A 21495-nucleotide genomic window follows, 5' to 3' on the forward strand; every position below is an offset into this window, starting at 1 on the left:
GTGGCAGTAAGCAAGGAGAGAGGAGGGAGGTGGCACGTTGCATTTTTGCAGGAGGTCTTTTGGAGGGGTTTGTTTTATTTTAGTTTTAGTTTAAGCATTTGTGAGGTTCCCTCTGTAGGTGCCAAAGGAGAAGCTTCTTCTCCAAAGGTTGATTTGGAACAGTTAAATAGGGTATCTGCCTGGATCTCCCTTTACAGGACCTTGTCAGAGGAGGTTTTTTCTCTTTGCATTAGCTATAGGGAGCCTGTGGTGATGGCCACCACAAATTGCTAGGCTTTTATGACTATTCCCCTAACCGTGTGTGTGGGAAATTCCAATAAATGATCAGTGAAAAGTAATGTAAATATTTTATTCCTCTATCTCTGACAGAAAGAAGCCTATGTTATTCATAACACTGCAGTATTGAAGAACATAACAAAGATAATTTGAGTTCTGTCCCTACCCTGACTCTGTAAACGCAACTTTCAGTTATTTTGATTGGTTCTGTTGACACCTGTATATGACTCCCAGTTATTAACATTTGATTTATTTAAGTGTTTGTGCAGTATTAGATTCCACATCTCATCTAAGGGCTTGCTCGTAATAAATTGCTTTCTTCCAATGGTCCCTCAGAGCTTATAGGACAGATGCAGCTGTGCTTGGTGACCAGAAACAATACATTTTTTACAAAATAACTCTCTTGTTGTAATGGTCATTGCAGGAAACAAATGAAATTAATTTAGCTACTCTGTGCCAAAGTTACTCCTAGCTTTGCTGGAATTAAAGGGTTGTGTCTGGTTTTTTTTTTTTAATACATAGTTAGTCAAGATGATGATGTGTTTATGATATTACAGAGGTATAGCAATTTGTGGGACTGTATGAACAAGTTTTCATTTCAGCCCTAATCATAGGCAATCTAAACATAACTTACTGACTGTGAGAAGCTCGTGTAATATGGTGAACTGTCAAATATATGGGTTAACTGTCTGTCAATTGCTTATTCTTCGGAGCCGCCTCTGCTGCGTGTGTACTACTTATTTTTGTGTTATGGGGAGAAAGTGCATATTTAGCTTAGCATCTTCTCTACGCAGTAAAAGAAGCAGCTTTTGTAGCTCCTGTACTGGCAGACATTCTATGAACTTTTTATAAAGCTTGGTCCTGAATACAGGCTGATGCTTGAAACTCCCACGCTGGTGCCAAGGGGCTCACTGGGAAGCGCTGGCTGAAAACCTCCTGTTTAAATTTTTGCAGAGTGTGTACTTGGAGGGTACAGCTGTGTTCATAGTTGAAAGCTGAACCATTTCCATGTTACACTGGCATTAAAATACAGAGCGTAGCTTTTAATGTGAATTGAAGATGCCTGGGTTTAGATTTGCTTCCACCCCTCTAGGAGATGCAGTGTAATATTGACCTGTTGCATAAGAAAGTAACATGAAACTAAATGTTGCTGAGTGTTGTGAATCTGGGGGTGTCTTTAATTGCATGCCCTTTAGTTAAATAGGGACCTAGGAGTTTAAAAAGTACGTTTAATTGGAGTAGTTGCTGTTTCATTCTCCTGTGGGGGTTTTCCTGACTTTCTGTTCTTTTTTTCTCCTTTTTCCCCTTTCTTAGTCTTCATGAAGAAATCATTGACTTCTATAAGTATATGTCTCCCAGACCCGAAGAAGAGAGAATGCGGATGGAAGTGGTGAACAGGATAGAAAACGTTATAAAAGAACTCTGGCCTAATGCAGATGTGAGTAGAACACTGTTCTATTTGTTAATATGTAAAAGCAACGTTTTGAGACAATTTACTTTGTGAAGTACTGAATAATGAAAATACTGTTTATTTTCTATACTTAAAAAAAAAACAACAAACCAAAACAAAAGGATTTATTGTCGAATGAAAGAGATGATCTTTATTTCTAGAATAATACAGATCAACGTTTGCCGTCACACGTCGCAACAAAGCAATATAGACCTACTGTAGCCAAAGAAAGGCGTGGCAACATTTAGATTCATTAATATTTATTTACTGAGGTTAATGGGAACTTATCAGGCATGCGTGCTTGTAAAGTACTGTGTTTAAAAAAAAAAAAATCCTTCTGAAACTTAAGTTTTCATTCAAAAAGTCCGTAGCAGGTCTTCTAGTCCACAAACCTGCAGTCTTGAATAAGTCTGTTAAGGTGGGATGCCACCAATGCTGTGTTATGTAGACTGTGCTATTTTAATGGGCGGTTAAACTAAATTGACATATCTTATAAATGTAACGGAACCGGTTTTTTATATAGGAAGAAACATCTCTGTAGATCTGTTTATTGAGCTTAAAATTTGTAATACCTCTTTCCACTGAAGGTGCGTTTTTGCTAGTACTTCATTCAGTCAAAACAAGAATTTCTCTGATGCAGAACAACTTTTTTTTTAATGAAGGGTGGATTAAGGATAAGCCAGAGAAGTTGCTTTTACAACTCAAGATGGTTTTATGGGGACGCAGTTGGGTTTCTAGTGGAATTGTATCTAGTTTTATTGTATCCATCTACTAACATGGTGTTCATTTCCAGAATGCAAATTTGTAGCTGTAGTCATCTGTCTGCAGATAACAGTAGCTGAAAATAAGGACTTCTTAGCTGGAACAGCAAACCAAATCCAGACAGCGGAATCCTTACTATGAGGAATGCTCTTTGATCCTGCCACAGTAAAAGATAAAATAGAATTTTGACACTAGTGACTTAAACCCACTGTTCATTTCAAATGTTAGCCTGTTTTTTGGAATGTGTTTGTAGAAACAGGCAGAATATGACAGAATATGAATTCTGTGTAAGCTAAAAGTATGTGGTGTGTGAGTTTGTGTGTAAAATACACTCACATTTTCAAGGTGGCTCATGTTATGGGTGAGGTTTAGTGATGTATAATTTGGGAGGAGCATGCTCCCCTCAGCGATAGCCACCTTAGCACAGTTACAGGGAGTTGACAGTCAGTACTACACCTCTGGGAGTTTTACGTTTGAGCAAAACCAATACCAAATTACAAGCCCTACCACACAATGGCAGCTAACCACTGGCCTTAGTGTCTGAGAAGCAGCACACACCAGGCAGTTGGAAATTGAAGTTCACTTTTCATTTAGTGCCACTTAAAACTGCTGTGACCATCTTTCTTTGCTGTTCTTGAAACTGTTAGAGAGCAAGAGTGTGCTGGTTCCTTTTTCTCGAGTCAGTACCTGCTCTTCGAAGCCTAACTTTGTATTTTGTCTGCTATTATGTCAAGGACGAATTCTCCACTGACTTGCCCTTCCTTTTTCTGGAGGCTAGAAGGGAACCAAACAGTGACAACAGCATGCCAGGTTATAACCTGGAAATTACTGTAGTGGTATTTTTCTAGTACTTTACAGACCTGCTTGGAAACTGAACTGCTGAACTCAACCATGTTTGACTTTGACAGCCTTTTGTTGTAACTTTTCAGTCATTTGTGTTAATCACTAACCCTTTGGAAATCTGTGTTGGTTTAACTACTTGTAAGGTTTAAGTTTTGAGTACGTGCTTTGAGAAGGTGGAGTGTTATCTGGTCCAATGTCCTCAGCCTTAGCTGTAGTGTAAAGCAATAAGTTAATGTTTAAGCAGTTTATTTCGAGTCATAGATGCAGCAAATCACAAATCCAGCTAAAGTAAACTCGTAACTTAAACATACACATTTAGTTTGTTGTTTCTCTAAGCACGTAGGTAAAACGTGCTATAAAAATCAGATAGCAGGAAAAGAATAATCGAACTTCATGGATCTGAATATACAGAGACTATGTAGAATGTGGCTGTGCACGTACATTTTTTTTTCCCATTCCACTTAGGAAAATGCTGAAAAAGCAGATGGAGGGGGGTTAAACCTAGGTATCCTAAACTGTTACTTTATTTATAGAAGTTAGCAATTGTGTCATTTGCTCTCTTACTCAAGGGAATGTGCTTAGAAGGAAACATTCCTAGTAAGTGAGAACTGTTCTTGGCATCAGCAAGGCTCTGACCATAAGAAAGGCTTTAATTACACTGAAACTGAACAACGCAAATGAAAGCATTTTAAGGCAAAGGTTTTTTGACCAGGTGAATATGAAAATTTGACTCTTGAGTAAGTAAGCACGCACAGAGTGGAGTTTAGGACATGTTTGTCATAATGTTCTCAATGTCACGTTTGAGTATTATGTGGCTTCGTAGATCTGAAAAGAAGTAACGTTGCATATGCGCTTCAGTTATGAAAATACTGGGATTGGGAGTGGAAATAGAAAAATGAACTCTATTTAATAATTTGACAAACTTCAGAAAATTCTGCTTAACGATGTAGAAGAAAGAAAAATTTAAACTGACTACAGATAGATTGTTATTGTTTTGATGACAGATTTTGGTAGTAAGGACTTTCCAAGCTTTTGTGGGTTTCTGAGTTGTGTTGTGCATAGAGAGGACGTATTTAGACACATACCATAATGAAGTTCCTTCTGGAACTTTGGAATTTAATATGAACAAGTTTGCAGAAATGTAGGATAAACCCTAACAATAGCATAGATGAGTAGAAGGATTCGATTATACTGTTGTGAAGTCTTAAATTATGTTATGAATGCAAACACATATCTCTATAGAATAAAAACATAATTGGCAGTGTTGGCCCACAGCAAAAAGTAATACTTGCGTGTCTCAGGTCATAATAGTGTCTGTATTTGGGATGCTTTAAATATGTACGTGGCTACAGAGCTACAGCTTGAATTCCAATTTGATAATTAATCAAAATATTTTAAAATTTCTGTTCCCATTTTCCCACTCCTCCTCTTCCATCTTCTCAGAATTAATGAGGAAGGGATTGAAGTGTGGGTGTGGGTTTCTTTTATAAAAATTCGGTGTTTCTCATACTCCATGTTATTGTACAACAGCAGATGTTGCCTCATTCCTTCTGGTAAAGGTCATATATGTTGTATCAGTAAGTTTATGAATACTTCAGGGTTGTTTATTCAGTAAAGGCTCTCTTTGCTGTGCAGCTGAAGACACTATTTCGTTAGATGATGTGAAAAGCACATTTAATATTTTCTAAATACAACTATAAAGTTGTTTTAATTTCCCACATTTTTAGTGGCCAAATAAATCCTCGTTTCACTGAACCGAAACAGTTCACAGAGAAGGCTTTTATTATTGTCATCCTGGATTAAAATTAGTAATAGTTACTATTACTACATTTTTAGCTTTATGACGCCTTTATGCTTTTGTAAAGATCTAGTACAGTATTGATGCTAGATCTGTGGCATCTCTTGCAGTCCTCTATGAACTTTAGATGTTAAATTTTATGCCAGTGTTGGAGGTGAGGGTGAGAGGTAAAAAGAATGAAGTGAGAGAAAATAATCAAGCACTCGTACTGCTTCTTAGTCCGCTGAAGTATCAAGGCAGTTATTTGCAAAACATGACCTTTTCCCATCTCCCCCTTTTTCTTATCCTGAAGGAGAAAAACATTAAAACTGAGTCACTTGACACACAAATAGGTGGCAACAAGCTGGTGTATGAGAATCATTAAAGCAGAATACACGAGTTTGTAAGGTGACAACAGGAAACACATCAGAAACCTGTGTGGTTGAAAACTAGTCCAAATGTGTACATATTTTTACTTTCAAGTCTTACCAGTCCCACTTTGAGACTTAGTGCAGGATTCCAGCCTGAGCCCAACCTCCTGCGAGGCTTGGCTAGGTGAATGAGGACATGGATTGGGACAGCTTTCAGTGGAAACTTGATTATTTAAGCCTCCAGTGCTAGGAAAAATCCATCATGATAAACTAAATCTGAGGGTTGTGATACTTTGAGTCTTTTTTCATTTGTTGTTTAAGCTGAAATAAGCTGAGTTGTGCTATTTGCGCTGTAATTCAGAAAAAGAGTGCAGTGATTTAATGTATTTTTTTAATATATGCAAGACAATGGAAATATATTCGACTTAACCTTAGGAAATGTGTTTAAAAACTCAAGGGTATACTTTGAGCTATGAAAGCAAAAAATAAATTGAACCCATATTGTGTGGGGGGGTTGTGTCCTATTATTTTTAAGTGTTTGAAAATCTTCTTGTTTATGGGGTTTTGCCACATTTGGTCACGGTGAAAATTGTTGTGTCACAAAAGGTTTTCTAATGGAAAAGTCAAAGTTCTTGATGTTTCATGGGTAATAACAGTGAAGGTTAGTCGTTTACACTACATTGAAGATGTAAATGCTTTAAAAGAGAAGAGTTCAGAGCGTGCCTGTCAGCAATACCAAAATCTGCCAATGGAGGGTAGCAATAACCAGCCTTTGCAAGCAACTTAATAGAACTTGTTGGTCTTCTGAAGCCTGAGAATTTGTTTTCATCTATCCTGTTGTTGTGTTGCAGGTGCAGATATTTGGAAGTTTTAAAACTGGTTTATATTTACCTACAAGGTTAGTAATTTTTCATTGTAATTTCTGTACAAGAGAAAAGATAGCCTGTTTAACCTGTACCCCGTACTGATTTATCTGATCTCCTAATATCTGTGTTAATTGTGTGTATACTTGTTATATTAAGAAAGTTTTAAGCTATTAGTACTCTGCAGACTGTTCAGAAATATGGTAATTAAGACTATTAACTAAAGTATATGTGTCTGTATAGGTTTTGCATGTATGTGTAAAAGATATGAATTACCATGTTGTCAAAAAAGGCGAGAGATATTTTGTCTAACACCAATGTAGTTTCTTTGAGATTGTTAAAGCAGTGTTGTTTGGGAATCAGCAGACCTATAGAAACTATGGAGGGGAAAAGGTATTCCTAAAGATTTTGGTATCTTCTGCTAAACAACATCCATATAACATAACATATTCCATCCCATATAATGAAGTCGCCTGCTAGTATACCTGTAGGGTTACATGCTCACCTCCTTTGTGTTCCCAACCAAGCAGAGGAAATCAAAGAAGAAGTTGGGGACTGAAGAGGAAAAAACTCAGGATCTCACAGTAGCTTTCACTGTTTTCAGTTTGGACACCAGTCACCTTTTGAATTAGAGTTTAGGTGTTTGATGAGGGTACTGGCTCCCCGTGTCGTCAGATAAACGTGTATGTGCATAGGGAGGCAGTGAGGCAGGATGGAGACACCTCTTCAAGGAGCTAAGTTAATGAGTGAAGTTAATTAGATGGTTTGTGTTATTTAAAAGTTTGTTGCTTCCTGAAGTCAAAGGTGTCACATTTTCCTCTATTCTCCTCTGATCCCTGTTCTTGGTGCTGCAGGCCAGCTGCTTACCACGTGGCCAGCGGGGCTCTGATCACCTAGAAAACCAGCTCTGAGTTGCAAAGAAGCAGGAAAATACCCTAGAATGTTTTAGGTTTCCCTTTTTAAAGGTTGGGCAGGGGGGAGTTGGTTTCTTCCAGGCCCATTGAATTTGCTGTGGGTTAGACAAATACTAGACCTAAAGGAGTGGACAGGGCCATGCACCTGGGAGGAGAGGACAAGAGGGCTTTCTCTTTCAGTGCAAGCAGTTAAATAGACCTCCCTAATTAATACAGCCTGAAGGTGGTGATTCACAACAAGTTAATTTCTTGCTTTGAATCACTCTGGAGGAGGTGATCCTTCTCTGCTGATACTGGCCTGAGGATATTTCTGAGTGTATCTGTGCCCTCCACTTTGTAACCTGAAATGCTCTATATTTTTCCAAGTATAAGAATTCATCCCCACCCCTTTCTTCATAAAATTAAGAATAAATTATTTCGTTAAACTACGTTTTGTTAACTTTATTCTAGTTATGTGCGGATATCAGTTGTTTGTCTTTTAGCTGTACTAGTCTTCTAATTTGAATAAATCTATATTTTCTTTCCATTTCAGTGATATTGACTTAGTTGTGTTTGGAAAATGGGAGACCTTACCTCTTTGGACCCTGGAAGAAGCTCTTAGAAAGCACAATGTAGCAGATGAAAACTCAGTAAAGGTTTTAGATAAAGCAACTGTAAGTTTCAGGGAAGAGGGCATTTCCTTGTTCTAAGCTTAATTTTGATCAAAGAAAGGTCTTGATTAAAAGGATGAATTTGCATAAGTAAAAGCTGTCTTGTATATAAATTTGAAATAGAACCAACAGAACACTTTTATTTAGTTTGGGTTTTATTATTGACAAAATAATTAATAGTGCTCCAATAGAAATATTTCTTCTGTGGGGGGAATGATCGAGTTTTTCCGTGCTGCATAACATACATATGCTTTTAAGTGAAGTTATACTGGTCATTGTGAATTAATGTGATTAGACTTGTGAATTTGTAGACTAAGTTTGTACATTTTTTTTCTTACTGCAAGTAAGCAGATATAATACATTTTCACATAAAAGCTGTAAGTACAGCCTTGTATAAATACGCAACAATACGTCTTGTGCAGGCTTTCAATTAAAACTTCTACCTTTTGCTAATTGTAAGAGTATTTAAGAGTGTTAAGAGTTCAAGCAAGTGTCTAATTGCTGGCTGTTACTCGTAGAGAGAAGTAATTTGGAAACCGCTCAAGTGGAGACCTGGGGACATGTCAGAGTGCTCTCAATACCTTGTACTTCTTGTTTGACAATTTTGATGAGGAGTCAATGGCCAAAAATGACACAAGTGTGTCTTCACTTAAGAATATCAATCTATTACCATTTGTCTTTATTTCAGAGAATCACAAAATTGTTTAGGTTGGAAAAGTCCTCTAAGATCATCAAGTCCAACTGTAAACCTAACACTGTCAAGTCCACTACTAAACCTTGTCCCCAGTCACCACATCTACTCATCTTCTAAATACCTCTGGGGATGGTGACTCCACCACTTCCTTGTACAGCCTGTTGCAATGCTTGACAACCCTTTCAGTGAAGTAATATTTCCTAATATCCAGTCTAAACCTCCCCTGGCACAGCTTGAGGTCACTTCCTCTTGTCACTTGTTACTCGGGAGAAGAGACCAACGCCTGCCTTGCTGCAGCCTCCTTTCAAGTAGTTGTAGAAAGCGATAAAGTCTATCCTCAGCCTCCTTTTCTCCTGGCTAAACAGCCCCAGTTCTCTCAGCCACTCCCTTCACCAACTTCATTGCCCTGCTCTGGACACAGCCCAGCAGTTCAGATTCCTTCTTGTAGTGAGGGGCCCAAAACTGAACACAGGATTCAAGCATTTGTCTCCCTCGGGTGTTTGTTTTTCCCACTAGAACTATATTTTTGCACCAGGAAGTGAGTAAAACCAATTTGCAATTAATCGCTTTGAAGATAAAGTGTAAGTTCTGTTAAACAAGATAGTAAATTGAAATAGTATTTAAGAGTTAGAAAAGCAAAGTTTATATAAACAAATTGGCAAGGAGAGTGAGTTCATAAATAGGCAGAAGTCCTGTTTTCTCTGTCGACCTTCTCTCTACAAATTCATAAAATGTTTCTGTTTTACTGGTGCATGTAACTATGAGTGAAACCAAATGTGTCTTAGAAATCTGTATTGACTTCATCTGTCTTTTTTTTTGTTTTTGCAGGTACCTATTATTAAACTGACAGATTCTTTCACTGAAGTAAAAGTTGATATAAGCTTTAATGTACAGAATGGGGTTAAAGCTGCCCAGCTCATCAAAGATTTTATCAAGGTTAGGCAACTTAAAATTAGTAATAACAACATATTCCTGCAGAAAGTAGAAATAAACTTGTTCTGGATTGAATATTGTTTCAACAGACAAATGCTAATTAAGTAGAGTAAGTTAAATATAGTCAGTTATTGTTCAGGGATTAGCTAATATCTGTATCACAGGTTTTTATTTAATAAATAAGGTTATTTTTGTTAGGATAAATGGGTTTCGGTATTTAAAGTTTTGGAGTATCATTACACTCCTTCCTTCCCCTTTCTCTGTTCAGTGCATTGGACACTCACAGTAAATGTCTCGTAAAAGCAGTAGAAATATTCTCTTGGATTTTCATCCAAGAAATGAAGCTGGGGGACTCCCCACTAGGCTTCCCACATGGCACTTTTCCACATGGCTCTTTTCCTAGCAGCCCAAGCCAAGGCCAAGCAGCTGTGCTGCACTGGAGCTTGATTTGAGCATGGGCAGCTGAGCCTGGTGTGGCAGGGGAGGTGGCACTTGGCCCTGACACCAAGCAAGTAGTGGCTACGCTACCCTGGAGGGTTGTTTGTTTAACTTGGAGAAAACTCTCTGCGTATTTACCAAGTGACTTCATTGGTGTTTTTGAGGATCTCTTCATAAAACGTTTCCAGGGTGTTCCCTTGGCTCTCGTTTTGTAACTTAGAATACCTAACAGAGGTGTCGTGTTCAGTGTTACCCCTGGAAATGCCTATTTCTCTTCACTCGGTTTGTTTAGGAAGTCTGAGGCATCTGAAGCCTTAATTAAGGGTTTGCAGTTTTGTGAGAAAATCCTGTCTTTGAATCTTAGTATATATTGATACTCAGTGCTTCAGCGTGTGACTGTAAGTTCGTAATAGTTGAAAAAGGTGATCTTGAGATCTTTGGTTAAATAGGGCTCCTGATACTCTAAGACTCGTGCAGAGAAGTTCTTGGAGAAAATCTTTTCCCATTAAATCTTTTGCAGTCACAGATACCATGATCCACATCTTTTCTCTGACCCTAAAGAACTTCTTAGCTCTGTATTGATAAAAGGAGGGATATTATCAAGAGTCTTGTGCCCGTTTCCCCCTGAGGGGGTGTGCAAAGTGCAGACACAGCACATCCTCCACTGCTGTCCAAAAAGTCCATGTTCTGCACATGTGTAGCATATGCACACCTCTAAGGGAGTCCATGCAGACAAAGCTATTGAAGGACCAGTTACCCAAAAGTAAGTATTTGGTTACTTTGAAAATCCTACCTGGATGTAGTAAATTTGAATGACTGTTTTGAACTGTGGGCACCTGAAGTACTTGCAGAACAGAAGTCTCAGTCCACTTCGGGGTATCACTTTGGTTGTAGCAGGAGAGTTGTGTTACAGACGTGGGTATCTCCAGAGTTCTTCCTTTGCTCTCCTTTTCACTTGTATGAGAAAAGCAAGTGGATTTATGTATTCAGACAAAATCATTCTGATTTTATGAGTAGTAACTTCTCTATATCATTAATACCTGCTGCCAGACTTGAAGAGGTAAAATAACTGCCTTGATCACTGACAGAACTCTTGGCTTCTCTAAGGTTGCTAAAAGTAGGAAGTTCAAATTATCCTTAGCTTTGAAACTTAATATAGCAGATAGGTTCTATCTGCTTTCTTAGCATCAAATGTATATATGCCTCACAGTATCCTAATGCCTGTGTTTTTCTCTTTCAGAAATATCCTGTATTACCATATCTAGTTTTAGTATTGAAACAGTTCCTGTTGCAGAGGGACCTTAATGAAGTATTTACAGGTGGAATCGGTTCTTATAGCCTTTTTTTAATGGCTGTCAGTTTCCTTCAGGTAACCTTAATGAAATCTGTTGATGCTGTTGGTACAAAAAAGTATTGCATTAAGAAGGAATTTAATTCATCCTTAAGTCTAGTCATTTAAGTTACCTGATTTGTAGTTTTGCACCCCTTTTTCATTTAAAAATAGATACATCCCAGCTGTTCTCCGTTCTTCCTCCCATACTGCTACTTCTGTCATTAGAGATGTTTGGAACATCCACTGGTGTATCAGTACTAGGCACATTTGACATTCAGGGTAAAATAACTTGACTTGTGTGACTTACTTGGACAAGCTACATAGGTTCATGTTTGATGTACTTTAACAAATGCAGTAGAATTTTGTTTATTTGTCTAGGTTTTTAAGCTGGTGTCAGATAAATGTGTTTAAGAACTTTCTCTTAGATTTAAGAGAAAAAAATGCATTAACTAAATCTATGCTGTTATTGGGGGAGAAAAACATAGAAATATGAAGAAGCCAAGTTCTGGCTTGATAAACCTCATTCTTCTTATACTGAATGTTATTGTGTAACGGGTTATGTGTGCATGTGCATGGCTATACTTTTCCAGTTTGTAGTTACTTCTAAACCTGAGATTTGAACTGGAGCTGGGTGTCTGCTGACAGCAGTTGCCTGCTGAGTGCAAAAGAAATGAAGGCAGCTGGCATATCTTTCTGAAAGAAACCAAGATCTCTCCCAATGCCAGTTTTTTCTTACACTGACAAATAGCATTTCCATTTGCCTCTGAAAAAAATAAGTTAGTTTTTGTATCTGTTAGTTATGACAGATTTTGTTCATAATCTGTTAGGCTGTGCACTTAACAGTAGAGAGGATCACTTATATAGCTGTGTGGATTAAAAGCCCATATCTGTATTGCAAACACAGGTTTGTGAACTGCAAATGTCCTTGGTTTTTTACAAGAACTCTGCCATTAGTGCTGCAAGTTCACTTATGAACTGAAAGTTCAAATACAAAACCACAAATATTTGCCAGCCTTGTTTTTAAGAGATAACTAGTTTATTAGAGTTTAGATAGCAACTTGTTTTAAAGATGTGAAACTGCTTTATCAAGGAAATGTACGTTTATACATTTGCTTTATTTATTACATCTTATTGTTACTTATTACTGTATTTAGACATGTTTTCTGTGAAAAAGGAGAGGCACTTAGAGGCACTGGAAACTTGAAGTCTTAAGAAAATGATTTTTTTTCTCTCTTCTTAATAGCTGCATCCCAGGGAAGATGCCTGTATGCCCAATGCCAACTATGGTGTTCTTTTAATAGAGTTTTTTGAATTATATGGACGTCACTTCAATTATCTGAAGACTGGAATCCGAATAAAGGATGGTGGTTCTTATGTTGCCAAGGATGAAGTGCAAAAAAGCATGCTGGATGGCTACAGACCATCAATGCTGTATATCGAAGATCCATTACAGCCAGGTATCCTCATAAACCAAGATTGAACATATTACTAAGAAAAAAAGTTAGGGGGATGCCTAATCCAGAGGAGTTAAAAGAATAACATAGAATGACCACCCAAACAGAAAGACTTCATTTGTGTATAAATGAACACAAGGTGCATTCAGAACACAATGATTTTCTTTAAGACGCTCTCCTAGTGGAAGTTACCGCGTCACCCAACAGCATGCGTGTTCTGCAGTCAAGAGATAGGAGAGGGCACACCTAACAACCGCTGTGTGCTCTGGGGAAACGGGGGTGAAGCTGCTGCAGCCTGGGCCCAAGCGTGGGCTAGACCTACCTGTACGTCCGCGCGGTCCCTTTCAAGCTTGCGCTTGCCCATGTCACAGTAGCACCTGGCAGTGTGTGTACACCTAGGCATGCTCTCCTGGTTGATTCTGCACAGTCCCGTAAATACCTAGTGGTTTCATTACCTTTGTGTTAAGATTGATTGTTGGCTTGAATGGATGAATGGCTTCTGGTGAGTCAAGTGCTGTTCCTAGAAAAGTTAATGTATTTCTGATCTAAGAAGATGTCATCTGGGATGGTGCTGTTACCTGTTTAATATACGCACTACAGGGGTTCTTTTTGTTTTCTTGATCATGTGATTTACCATTTTGGAATTCTTTACATGTAAATATCTATAGGTCTTTTAAGCTCTTTCAGATATTTACGATTCATTAACCCTCTTCTCTTCTACAAGAAGTAACTGCAGAGAGTTTGGACTTAAGGGCAATTAAAAAAAATATTTCTGTCTCCTGTCTGAAGGGAGGTAACCACGTTTTCAATCTTATTTATTTACCTAATTATATTCTTATTTTAAGGTAATGATGTTGGGAGGAGTTCTTATGGTGCCATGCAAGTGAAACAGGCTTTTGATTATGCCTATGTTGTTTTGAGCCATGCAGTTTCCCCAATAGCTAAATATTATCCTAACAACGAAACGGAAAGGTAAATTTTATGAGTCTAAATCTCAGATATTAATTGCTTATATTTTTGTGTGCCTAAAAATTACTTATGATGACTTTTTTTTTTTTTCCCGGTTTACAGTATATTAGGTAGAATAATTAGAGTAACGCAAGAAGTGGCCACATACAGAGACTGGATATCAAAGCAGTGGGGGATGCAGAGTAGGACAGAGTCTTCGTGTAATGGTAAGTCCTGGCTAAGCATGGCTGATAGCGGGAAACCTCTTGTGTATTTTGATCATATAAATTTTATTGTTGCCTTTGCCCCGCGTAAGGCACCTTACTGTGAATTTACTTTTTTGCTCACTAGTGATGGGCTTGTGTTCTCATCCAGAAAATTTTGATTTGTACAAGAATAAAATGGCTCTACCACAACACCTTTATTCTACTGCAATAGGTCTGGTCAGCAGAGAAGCCTTGAGGAGTGCTGCCTTACAAAGGAGGCTTTTGAAAAGTTTCCATCTTGAATTACCAGTGTCATTACTGTCATGCTTTCTTTGTCCTTTAAATATGAACAACACTTTAAAAAGAATTACTGGAAATGCTAGTTTAATTCTAAATCCTTATCTTCCATTGTTCTTTTTTTTTTTTCATTTTGAAGTTTAGCGTATTGTATGTGTACAGAAGTAATATTAAACCAGGATTGACCATATAAGTGGAACAAGTCTTTAAAATGGAGAAATCCTAAAACATCAGACATAATTCTTGTTACTAACAAACAGAAACACACAAAATCTAGCCAGAGAACTTGCTGAAAATTTCCTTTAAAATAATCTTCACTTTGTTGCCCATCTCCCGACTCCACCAGCCGGATGCCCCCCCTTCTGGTCTAGGGGTATCTGCTAGCTCAGAGTTTTCAAATTAAAATTAATTTTGGTATTCTCCATTTTAGAATGTTTGCTACTAGAAATCTTCTCTTGGTAGTGATTAATCACGAAAGATGACAAAACTACTCAGTCTTTAGGCTGGGTTGGGATTGGGTTTATTTGTTTTTAAAGCTTTTGTTAGTGATTTCCCTCACTGTCTTTGTAGATGGAATGTGTGTCTTGGCCATTCTGGATTTATCTGTCAGTGGCGCTGCTGTAGCAGAGCCAGCCATGGTTCAGCCCTGCCTGCTCCAGAGTAATACTTAGCTGCCTATTGCAGTGTCTGTGTTACCTATATACAAATAGAGCTAGCGGGGCAGTGAGTGGATATTACATAAATCAGAGGTAACTCCTGGGTGGCTTATGGGAGATAGAATAGTAATTAGTAAAATAAAAATAACCCTGTATCAGGAAGATAATGGTGACAGTTACTCTGGTCATCTTCTAGATTTAGTTTAGATTTAAGTTCTGATTATTTTTTTCAATTAAGGTAGCAGTGAATGAGATAGAGTTCTGTATCTCGTGTTTTCAGTGTAGGGTATCACACAAAGCAACCAGACCTATTTGGAATTCTTATGACCCTAGCAGGTCCAGCGGAAGAAGAATGGGAATTGCTGAGTATTGGGCATTTAGGAAGAGAATGTAAACCTTTCTATAAGTGCTGTTGAAATGTGTCATATTATATTGTGCAGCACATCTGAGCTCTGTTACTACCTTCTTCCACGTCTTATCTTGCTAATTTCCATCTTGAGCTGTGGGTAATGCTTGGCGGTTTTCTTGGTGTACATTAAGGGATTTTGTCAGGAAGCCACCCCGCCCCCAGCAAGGTGTTTGCTTGCTGCATGCCCTGCACACACCCCAACACATGCGCACGTCTGCCCCCATGCATTACAGGTATGTACCTGTGCAGGTGTCTGTACGTGTCCCGCTGGTTGTAGTCAATACAGGATCAATACAGAATACCTAAGTGGGTATGTTAAAAAAAAACCAAAACCAAACAAACATTTTAAAAGCAACATCTGTAGCACTTACTGCCTGGCGATAATGTGTGGTGATGCTTCTGGTTTGGTTTTTGCAGGTAATGGAGTAACTTTGATAGTAGATACTCAGCAGCTGGACAAGTGCAACAATAATCTTGCTGAAGAGAATGAAGCACTGGGAAAACCTAGAAATAAGACTTCAGAAACACTTAGTAAACATTCTTCAAATTCTTCATCGGGTCCTTTATCATCATCATCATCTACGCTGTCCAGTTCTAGCGATGTAGTAAGTACTAGGTTTTCTGGTTTTGTTTTTATCAGTTTCTTTGATTTCCTCTCCCTCCCCTGATTTTTATTGCCACAGAACACGTTTGGAAAGCTCTAAAATGCTCATTAGTTATTTCATCCAGAATCCTCACCTGCATAAATGTCACCTCTTATGCAGTTTCTACACATGTAAATTGCAGTGTGTTTTAGACCCAACACACCTTGGTAGCGAATACTTCCTAAATAGATGCAAAGTTACATGGCTCTATTTTCTCTGGGAAAACTATATTTAAAACAAAAGACTGGTAGTCCTTAGCCATAGGCTTTAAAAAAAAAATAATCTGTTTGGGCGTGCTATTTAAAAATAAGACACAACTCCCAAAATTGGAATAATGTGTCAACACAGTTTTAAATCTGTCTGTTCTACTCAGTAAGAATTCTGCATTGAAAAAAAGTTATGTATAAAAAAATGAACATGTTTTAAGCTTTGTCCGCTGCTAGCTTTATTTTTAAGGGAAAAATCCCTTATACAAAAGCCCCCTTACTGTTGAGAAAAGCTTACTAATGCTTTCCATTTGCTTGAAGGATTCTGATGGAACGCCTTGCAAAACCTCTAAACAGCTGAGTTGCCGTCAGTCTACCACAAACAGAGTAGGGTCACAAGAAGTGTCTCTGGAATCCTCCCAGTCAAGTGGGAAAACACAGAACAGCCAAACAGCCAATGCATCCAGCAACACGAACAAATCGCAGGTTTGTGAAATGTTTGGAAACAACAACTGTCTAGATGATTTGAATATTACATATTACACGTCCTGCATGGAAGGGTAGGGTGTTCTGGAAAGGAGACACTGCACTTTGCATCTCCCTTGTACCCCACTAAAAAGCTTGGAGCACTGACTGTATCTAAACCCACTTGGTTCTCTGTTTAACTTGCATAGATGAATTTGCAACAGCCACTTTCCCAGCCTTAAAACAAATCAAATTGGATTGACTTGGCTTTGGTAGATTTGCAGAAGGATACGGCTGTGTTGCACCCATTTCCTTTCTGCTAAAGGCAGGTCAGTCCAGTCCTTACTGCAGGACTCAAGAATTGCCTTTGTGTAGTGGAAAACAGCAAAAATGTTTGCTTAAAACTGTGACTGGCCGCTCCGTTAGCTGTTGATACTTGCTGAACTGTCTTTCATTAAGGCAGAAGAAAGTTCCTTGCTGATACTTGAAATTCCCTCTCATTTCCCCCTAAAGACAAATATTTCATGATGAGACCTACCAGAGGTTACGCATTTAGGGCATTTCTCGTGTTGAGGAATGTTGCTATGGCAGCTCGCTGATCTGGAAGTATGATACGCCCATATAAGCAGTGTACTGTGGGTATATGCGATTTAAATTCTTATAGTTTTTCAGAATTTAGGACTTATATAATGTGTGAAGAAGTCTGAAATCCTCTGGAATATTATTTCTTATAATGCCTCCTCCTTGTTAATTATCTATCTACAGCCAGTTTACAAACTAAGCCTTGGATATACCACATGTATATAAATATATAAAATTAGTCCTGGTCTTAAAAGAATTTTGTCTTAATTTTGACTAGAAGATTAGATTTGAGCAATCTTCATCTGTCTTCTTGGATTGTGGATTTGGGTTGCTGTGAAACAGTTCTTGATGATTGTGAAATGGGAGCAATAACCTTCTCAGAATTCAGAGTACTCTGCTCTTCTCCCTTGACCTGCATGGTTTTGGGTCTAGAGATGAACATTTGTTTGCACCAACTGCCATGGAAGCTCCGTGGTGCCGCGATGCTGTCTAAGCACTGGCCGAGCTTCTTTTGCCATACACGTTTTTTTCCAAGTGTAACGCTTCCATGAGTCACCATGTTCATCATCCACAAGCAGGGCTGTGTGATTGCCGTGCTTTTCTTTGTAGCACTGATTTACCATGTTCTCTTCTTTTGCAGCATGGATCTGCACGGTTATTTCGCTCTTCTAACAAAGGCTTCCAAGGTCCAACAAACTCAAGCCACGGTACCTCAGTCACAAACAAACAACATCAAGGCAGCAAATCACACCATCAGTTTTTCCATGGCAAAAAGAGGAAACACAAGAGAGATGCGGCTCTTTCAGACCTTTGTAGATAGTTGCCTATTTTATGACTGTTCTTCTGTGTGCAATGATCTCATGCTACAGGATAGTTTGATAGTGACTCCTTGGATCTCTTCTGGAGCTTCGGACTGTTCAGACATTGATTAGCAACTGCATTTTTTTTCCCAGCTCGCCACGGAATGGATCACGAAGATTGATCACAGCAAAAAAAAAAAGAAAAAAAAAAAAAAGAAAAAGAAAAAAGAAAAAAAATTTTAAAAAAGAGAAAACAAAAAAAAAAAGAGGAAAAAAGGCTGCTCATTTGATAAGTCATATGTATCCCATCAGCTCATGCTGACCAGTAGGGGGTAGTATTCAGTGTGTCTGGGGGTGGTAACAAACAAATATAACACAAAAAATAGGGAAAAAAGCAAAAAATTGTATTTTGAGGGAAACCCAGCCTTTAAAAGTGAAAGTAATTTGTGCATGATTTTTTTATTATTTTTGCATATACTTACCATTTTATTGTGTATATATAGGTGACCATATAGGAAAACTGACATTTGTAACAGTGGATTTGTTAACACTTTTTACATAACATTACTGTTTAAATTGTAAACGTAAATTTTTCTCAGGATTAGTTTGGAAAATAATCTGAATTGTCATCTTAACATCTGTATAAAGAGACATTGCTAGTTACATTGCTCAAAATTTGTTTTCTTGGCATTTAGAAGATTTACTAGAACATTTGATCTGCAAAAGCTGTTCCTCGGAAAGAAAGGTTTATGGTGGCAAATGAAGTTTTTCATTTGTATAAAGTGTGTGTGTACTTTGTGTAGACACTGAGCTTGTCATCTCGGAGAAGTAACCTTCACCTTGTTTTCTAGAATGCCATTATTTCAGGCAATGGGGTTTTATAGTTGCATTCTTCTCTTCCTCCCCTCAGTGGCCTCTCCTGGGCCCTTTTTTTAAAGAAGTGTAAAGGCACTTGGATTTTTTTGTTTGGTTGTTGTTGGTGATTGTTTTCTTTTTCTTTTTTTTTTTCCAGTTTAAAAGAGTAACAACAAAACTCCATTTGTTACAGAAGTTTGCATTCCTGGGCTCCTTTAATCCCATGCCTATTTGTTTGTGCCTTCCCTCCCCCTTCCAGGTCTGGGTTTTTTTGTCTTTTATATTTTTGCTAACTCCTGCAGGAGATGATAACTGTTAAAGCTTTAAGTAAATTTTACAATTGAAGTATTTTTTTCTCACTCCCCTCTTAGGCATTTTTATATTTACACTTGATTATTTTTAAAAAAAAAACAACAAACAAAACAACCTCAAATAATGAAATATATTTTGTATTGCCTTAAAGACCCAAACCTTTCATATCTCATAGTATTTCTTCATCAACCTAGTTATCATTTAATTTAAACTCCGCATTTGTCTGGTACAGTCGAATTACAAGTCTAGGTTGCAGTAACTTTGATGCCGTGAATGCGAATTTGATGTGTAATGACACTGGCAGGCAGAGCTTGGAACAGGAGTTGGGACACTTCAGTGGCAGAAAGTTAAGTGGCATTTACTTTCACATACTTCTTTAAAGTGGAAAGTCTCAGCATATGTGGCTGTATTTAATGCAGCTGTTCTGGAGATGATGCTTTTATAAAAAGTACTGTTAGCTTTTAGAACCTTTTTTTAATATATATTTACAGAATACTGCAAACCAGCCTGACCTTCGATGGGCACTGATGAGTGCAATGATTTTTAAAGTAAAACAGTGCTAAAATAAGACCAGAACTGATGTTGTCACTTAAATTAATAAGCATTTTCAATGTGTTAAAGTGTTTTACTTCAAAAAGGAAATTAGATATATTCCAAAAATACAAACTTATAACATTTACTCAAACACTAAGCTTAAGTGATGTTAATTTGACAATGTTTTTTTTTTTAAATTTTAGATTGATATATTAATTTGATCAGATAATTTTATCGCGAGATATTGAGCTTTTGTTCATAGAAACTAGTAAGAGTTGTACCATGTTACGCATAATCACACTATTTATTTTGTTTTAGATTATTGTGAATGTGTAGACTTATGTTCACCGCTTAGGGAACAATTATTTATAAATTATATTAATCCAGTATTGTTAGCTGCTATTAGCAAAACTGTTCCAAAACTTAATACTTGCAAAGATCTGTATCGCATTTACCACACTGAAGTGTTTTTAAAAGAATCACCCTCATCGTTGAAAGCAAATGTACTCTTAGGGTGCAGATATTAGTGTTCCAATAAGCATGTGATAATTTTAAGGTGGTGGTAGCGGGAAGATAATCTTGATTCCATTGGGAATCTTAGGTTTGCCTCAATTTATGGTTTTCATAAATTTAATGGGAAATAGCTTTTCCTGGACTGCTCAAGTTTCTTTTTGGTAAACAGTATCTTTCTAAAAGAAAAAAAAAAAAAAAAGCATGAAGGAAAAATTGAGGTATTTTACGGTGCCTCAAATGACCAGCATTGTATTCATAAAATACTGTATATCTTGCAAATCTTTATTTAAACAGAACAGTTGAACTGTTCATTTTTCAATCTGAAGTAAAATACTTTCAAGACCTTTTAGTTTGCCTGCTCATTTGTCTTGTACATTTCATCTCTGTATTTGACTCGAGTCTAATTCCTTTTTGAGTTTCAATACTTTTGTGAAGATTTTGTGAATATATGAAAAAATAAATGTTTAATCTAACTACTGCAGTTTATCACCATTCTTGACACCCTGTTTTTTCCTTCAGAGTATTGTGGGAAGACCAGGCTACTCAAGGTGCTTTGTAGGAGTTGTGCAGTGTCTGGGTGCTTCCCCAGCTGAGCGCTGGGCCCCTCTGCCTGCACTTTGGAGGCTTATGTTGTTCAAGGGGGCCTGGTCTGACGTGTTTCCTTCCAGGAGAGCTGAAGCCGAGTCTGTGTGCCTAAGTGGAACAATCTGCACATATAAAGCATTCTTCATGTATTGTTTTTCTCTAACTTGCCTCTGCGCTGCACGTTGGAAACTTGTGCAACGATGTGTTTTCTTTGCCTTCCAAACTTGGGTTGGGTTAGCGTTCCAGATGCAGAGCAGCTGCTCAGAGTTAATTTGAGTTACCTTCAGCCAGAAACCGTGCTGAGCGTAGTTCCTGAGGCATGGCTGGTATTACTGAAGTGTGTTCTTAACTTTGGTTATCGTTCTTCCTGACATAAGTCAGCAGGGAGATGTACATGTACTGGAAGTTCTTGTAGTCCACCCAAGACCACCTGAAGTACATGAATAAGCTGAAATGTTCCTGTACCTCCATGTGTGACACTGGATTCATTTGCTAAGGGTTTTTTTACCTTTTTTTAAAGAAGGGTTCAAATGATGTTTATAGGTGAAAGCTGTGTCTTTATTACTTCTTTTAAATTGTCAATCTTCTACCTTGTGGCAGAAAAGAAGCCAAAATTTAAGTAAATCTCCCTGTTTGTGAGGCATGATGTGCCTCTGTTTACAGACCTCTGTGTCTGGTGCAACTTCCTCCAAATTCACAGCTCAGTTCTTTAAATGTTTATAATA

At 37.8% G+C, this 21495-nt stretch overlaps 1 protein-coding gene across 1 annotated transcript in view; it reads left to right on the top strand.

Moving 5' to 3' along the window:
• Positions 1 to 20658, top strand: part of TENT4B (terminal nucleotidyltransferase 4B) — a 39039-nt gene extending 18381 nt beyond the window's left edge. The window contains 11 exon segments of the mRNA XM_069868141.1: positions 1591 to 1714; positions 6331 to 6377; positions 7789 to 7909; positions 9429 to 9536; positions 11212 to 11340; positions 12548 to 12761; positions 13604 to 13730; positions 13830 to 13933; positions 15692 to 15879; positions 16446 to 16610; positions 17812 to 20658. Of these exon segments, the coding sequence (XP_069724242.1) occupies positions 1591 to 1714; positions 6331 to 6377; positions 7789 to 7909; positions 9429 to 9536; positions 11212 to 11340; positions 12548 to 12761; positions 13604 to 13730; positions 13830 to 13933; positions 15692 to 15879; positions 16446 to 16610; positions 17812 to 17991 (1507 nt within the window). The 3' untranslated portion in view covers positions 17992 to 20658.
• Positions 20659 to 21495: the final 837 nt, after the last annotated feature.

The sequence above is a fragment of the Phaenicophaeus curvirostris genome, chromosome 14 (genome assembly GCF_032191515.1).
Source record: "Phaenicophaeus curvirostris isolate KB17595 chromosome 14, BPBGC_Pcur_1.0, whole genome shotgun sequence".
Lineage (NCBI taxonomy): Eukaryota > Metazoa > Chordata > Aves > Cuculiformes > Cuculidae > Phaenicophaeus > Phaenicophaeus curvirostris.